The sequence below is a fragment of the Marmota marmota genome, unplaced genomic scaffold, assembly GCF_001458135.2.
Source record: "Marmota marmota marmota unplaced genomic scaffold, marMar, whole genome shotgun sequence".
Classification (NCBI taxonomy): Eukaryota; Metazoa; Chordata; class Mammalia; order Rodentia; family Sciuridae; genus Marmota; species Marmota marmota.
In genome coordinates this window covers 12,966,206-12,971,130 of record NW_026000206.1, presented here as the reverse complement: position 1 = coordinate 12,971,130, position 4,925 = coordinate 12,966,206, and the positions used below count along the sequence as shown (strand labels likewise).

General features: G+C 61.5%; 1 protein-coding gene across 1 annotated transcript in view; it reads right to left on the bottom strand.

Moving 5' to 3' along the window:
* Adgra1 (adhesion G protein-coupled receptor A1) overlaps window positions 1-4,182 on the bottom strand; it is a 38,758-nt gene extending 34,576 nt beyond the window's left edge. The window contains exons 1-2 of the mRNA XM_015498478.2: window positions 3,188-4,182; window positions 2,229-2,438 (exon numbers count right to left, since the gene is read on the bottom strand). Coding sequence (XP_015353964.2) covers window positions 2,229-2,231 — 3 coding nt within the window. The 5' untranslated portion in view covers window positions 2,232-2,438; window positions 3,188-4,182. The remainder of the gene's footprint in view (window positions 1-2,228; window positions 2,439-3,187) is intronic.
* Window positions 4,183-4,925: the final 743 nt, after the last annotated feature.

Sequence of the window (4,925 nt, the reverse complement as noted above, 5' to 3'; positions counted from 1 at the left end):
CCCATCCCCGAGGGCCCACAGACACCGTCCTAGGCAGGTCGCAGGGCCCTACGTGCCACGCCCTCCCACCCTCAGGGTCCTCCACACAGCTCCACCCCACGCCACCCCACATACCATCCTATTGCATCCCTGGACACACAGTATTCATCAGGCAATGCCAGCGCACCCCACCAAGCCACCCTGCCCAACTTCTGGCTCCTCGAGCAGCGTGGGTAGAAGGCCAGAGTCACCCTCTCGACCTCAGCCCAGACGCTCACGAGGAGGCGGAGGGAGCACCCAGGTCTGTGCAGTTTTTACTGCAACTCTCAGGTGTCACTCATTCCCTTAGGAACAGGCCTTCTTGGAGTCAAGGGTGAGGGCCCCAGGTGACCGAGCAGTCACAGGCTTCTTAGTGTCTGCTGGCTTCTAAGATCATGGCACCTGTTGGAGAAGCAGCTGGGCCTCGTCCACTGTGCTTGTTACAGTCAGGGATACAGAGCTGCCATGGGGAGTGGAGGTGGCCTCAGCTTCCTAGTGGACCTAGGTCCTGCAGGACGTGTCCCCTCTGGCAGGGAGCAACTTGTCTTGTCAGAGCTCAGGTCAGCTCTGTCCAGGGAGGGAGCCTGGCCAGGGGTGGTACAGCCTGCTGGCACGAGGCTGCATCCAGCGCTGCTCCAGGGTTGTGGTCTGGAAGACCAGATGCTGCTTATGCTGGGAGCAGAGGAGGCTGCTCACTCCTGGGCAGCTGCTGGGGAAGCTCCAGAGGCCCCTGTCTGGGCTCCCGAGTGGACCTGTACACGCACCTGCACCACAGCCTCTGGACACACAGAAGATGTGGGACCCGGCAAGGCAGTCTGCAGGGCGGCCACACCAGGTGCCTTTTGGAATCCTCAGGTGTGGATGTCATTCGTTAAGAACCACCCTGCAGACTGCTGAAAGACCGCTCAGGCAGAGGGCCCCGGCAGTCTGCAGTGTGGGGAGCAGGAGGGTCCCTCCACAGCAGCATGGAGCAGCAGGGAGCACACAAAGAACTCCACTGGGAGCAGAGGCAGGTTCCATGTGGGGACTGAGAAGCTGGGAGCCCTGCATTCATGCCGGGAGGGGCTGAGGGTGCACTGGGAGGGGGTAGGTGGGACTCAGCCGTGGCCAGACCCTGCCCAGTGGGTCTACAGGGCGAGTGCCTCGGCCACCCCTGCCTCTGGAAGCACCTGTTAGCTCTCTTGGCATCTGCCAAGGGCAAGCTTCCATTTTGCAAACATTCTAAATCTGAGGACAGAAAACCATGAATAATGCCAAATGTAGGTGACAGCCATGCTGGGCGTGGCACTTGGGGAGCAGCTGGTGGATGGAAAGGAAGCCAGGGCCCAGTGCCCACCTGCCATCCTCTGAGAGCCACCCAAGCCTTGGACCCAGCCTTGCCGGGGGTCCCAGAGGGCATGTGGCCCGGGACCTTCAGCCTTGGGGCCTGTGCAGGTTGAGGAGATGCTGGATTTGGCAGAAAGTATCTTTCTTATTTGGACCTTTTGAGTCAAACAAGAAAACAAGGTGGTGACTCAGAAAGAATGCCACTCACGAGGCAGTTGCTGGGTCTGCACAGGGCGCCCCTGCCGGCTCTGGGCCATGGAGCCCTGTCCTGATGCCATCAGCATTCCCTGCACGTGCCCGGCCGCGGCTGCCCGTCTCTGTCCCTCAAGAGCACACACAAAGCATTATGCACTCTGCTGTCAGCCTTTCTGAGGCCGTGGCAACCTCAGCGAGCCTGGAGAGGCTCCCAGGAGGGCCCCCCCGTGGGTCCCGGTACCTGCTCCAGCCAGCTGGGTACACGGTGCTCCTTTCTGGCAAAAGAAATGCCCCAGACAGCAGGGGTGGGGGTAGGGCCTGTGGCTGGGCTGAGGCCCTGATGGGGAGGGACCCCAGGGGGCCTCCCTGGGGCCTGGGCTTTATCCCCACAGGACCTCCGTCACTGAATTGAATGATCTGACAATTCCACACGCCTGCAGCTAATCAGTATGAACAGCACTGAGCCGGCCAGCCAGCAGAAGGACCTGGGCAGGCAGCGAGACCCAGGCAGCCAGAGGCCGTGGGCCTCTGCCCACAGAGCTTCCCCATGCCAGGACAGAGCACGTGGAGGGCTGCCCCTAACTGGTTGGCACTCCTCAACCAACTTTCCTGACCAGGCCTCCTTCTTGAATGGGGATCGGCCATGCTTGGCTGCACCCAGTCCATGGCCTGGGGGGTCCAGTACTCACCATGAGCCCTGCAGAGTTACCCAGGCAGGAGCACCGGAGGGGGCCGAGATGTGGCGGAGAAGGTTATGTCGCACCCTTCTCCCTGCCAGCCTCCATGGCTGTCCAGAAGGTCAAAATCCCACAGCCACGGGTGGAGCTTCCAGACAAGTACGCCTCAGGGTGCCAAGGTGGCTGTGACAGGGTGGGCGGGGGTCTGCAGGCTGCACCCATCTGTGAAGACAGCATATGGTCAGTGGCCCTAGAGGAGGGTCCTCCCTGGTCTGCGGCTGGCAGACCCCTGGTCGGTGCCCAGGCTCTGGCAGGGAGCAGTGGCTCTTCTGGAAGTTTGCCCCCTCTGGACTCCTCTCAACAGCCCAGCCTGTTGGAGTTGCTGGCTCAGGCTCTGTCTGGGGCGTGAAGGGATCTGGGTGACAACGTGGTTCATGAGCCTTGGAGACCTCAAGGGGAAGAAGGGAAGTGCCTTCAGCCCGCTATTGCCCTCCTGGGCAGCATTCCCGTCCTTATTTAAAAATCAATCTTTGCTCACCATCCAATACAAGAACCAAACTCAATCGTTTCAGGCTGCACAAAGCCAAATAAACATGTCTGTCAGTTTAAATCAAGAGAATCAAATAAACCTGAATGAATCTCCCGGCACACAGCCAGACCCAGCAGGCGGAAGCTTGGGCTGCCTGGTGTGGCTGGACAGGGCTGGCGCCCTCCCACAGCCACTCTCTCTGCAAAGCGGCTGGGGGCTTCATCAGGCTCCATGCCTCCGCTCACCCAAAGTTATCCAGAACCTGCTTCTCCAGTGGCGGGAGTCACTTCTCCCCCAGTTGGCATGTTTGCCCAAGAAATGGTCCTGATGAGTGGACCCTGCTGCCAGCAGCTCATCCATCGCCTTTGCCGCGTGTCCCCTGCCTCCCTGCAGGAGGCCCCCACCCACCACTCAGACCCCAGGAGCAGCACTAACTTCTCACCTATTTTGGCAGAGACAGCTGGAGGGGTGCTGGTCTCCTGCTCCCCTGTGCAGGTGCAGAGTGGCGGGTTCTCAGCACCGGGGAACAGATTTCCATCACCAGTGGCCTGGAGCTCGCAAGTGCAGTTATCAACAGATTGCAGGGCTGCAGTCCGCCCGGAGCTGTGGCCAGGCACAGCGGTGAAGGCGCTCTGCACCGGGAGAGGATGAGTCAGAGCCAGGAAGAGCAGGCATTCACCGCGTCTCAGCGGGCGGCTTCCAGGGCTCAGGTGGGGGGGCGCCAGCCGCCTGTGCCTGCCTGTCTTCCTCGAGGCGGGCAGGGACCAGGGACCGGCTGGGAAGCAGGAGCCGTAACCATGGGGACTGGGGGAGGCGCGGATGGCGGCGCGGTGGCCGGCTCCTGCCGCAGGGTGGAATGGTTCTTCCCAGCTAGGCGGCCAGCCACCCGCCCGTCACACTGCAGAGCCGATTTAAAGAGACAACCGCCCAGGGTTTGCTGCTCCCTCCAGCAGGTTCAGACAGCCCATGTCAGAGCCCATCCTGGAAGGAGGACCAGACAGTGGCACTCCGTTTATAAGGGAAATACCTGTCATTCAGGACTCCAAGATCAGAAACGTGAACCAGGAAACTGACTTTGGAGGAATTTTCGTGGTCTTTGTATTAAAATATCCTTAAATCCAGATATGCTAAGACTGAGGTGAAGGCGAGCCATCCAGCGTGAGTCAGCAGGCTGCTCCTCCTGTGGACGGGCCTGGTCGGGCAGAAAGTGCCCCCCTTGCCCCGGGGTGCCTCCCTCTCCTGCAGTCTGGGTGGCGGAGCTGGGCCTGTGGAGGAAGGTGCCTGGGGAGCATGATGGGCCCCACTGCCACCCCTCGGCAGGCCACCGCTGCCTGAGCTGCCCTGGAGGGTCTCTACCTCTTTACAGGGTTACAAGTTAGCTCCCCTGGGGGGGCACCTGGGGGCAAAGCCCAGCAAATGTGACTGAGCCACGCCCACTGGGGCCCCCCATCTCCTCAGCTTACTTCCCTGTACTCAGGCCCTGGTGCCTGCGCCAGAGCATCTCCTGGCCCCTGCTGCCCTGGATTTTGAGGGTCCCCAAACTGGGACTCCTGGTGGAGGTTGTCCTAAAGATGCAGGAGGGCAGACTTGGACACAGGGCACCCAGGCTCCTGCCTTGTGGGTCCGGCCGGGAGCATCTTGTGGGTGTGCTGCTGGATGTCCTCTCTCCTGCTAACCGCAGCCCCTGGATGCTGCGACGTGCCCTGAAACTCAGCTGAGGGATGCGAGGCCCTGGTGGGCTTCATCTGCCTACAGCCCCCCAGGAGTCCTGGAGACCCCCAGATATCCTGACTTCTCAGGTGGCTCCCCCAGGGCTGGGTGATCTGGACAAATGGGCAGAGAGGGCCCCTGGGCCATGAGGGCTGCTTGACACCCGTGCCCCACAGACTCCAGAGACAGACCTACTGTGCAGTGCCAGGTGAGCACACATGGCATGTCTCCCCTGGAGGGCCCTCAGCCTGGGGTGGGGGTCCCAGGGCCCTAGTGGGGGCAGAGGATGCCCTGGCTGCAAGTGTTTGGCCTTGAGCATGGTTGAGACTGTCCCCCCCCACCCCCGCCTCCTCCCAGAGGAGTTACAGCCGGGAGCTGCCCCGACCTGGAGAGGAGGCCTCAGAGCTGCTGTAGACCTGGCCTGTGTCCTGCATGGTGCCTGTGCTCTGCTCTCCCACAGGGCAGGACAT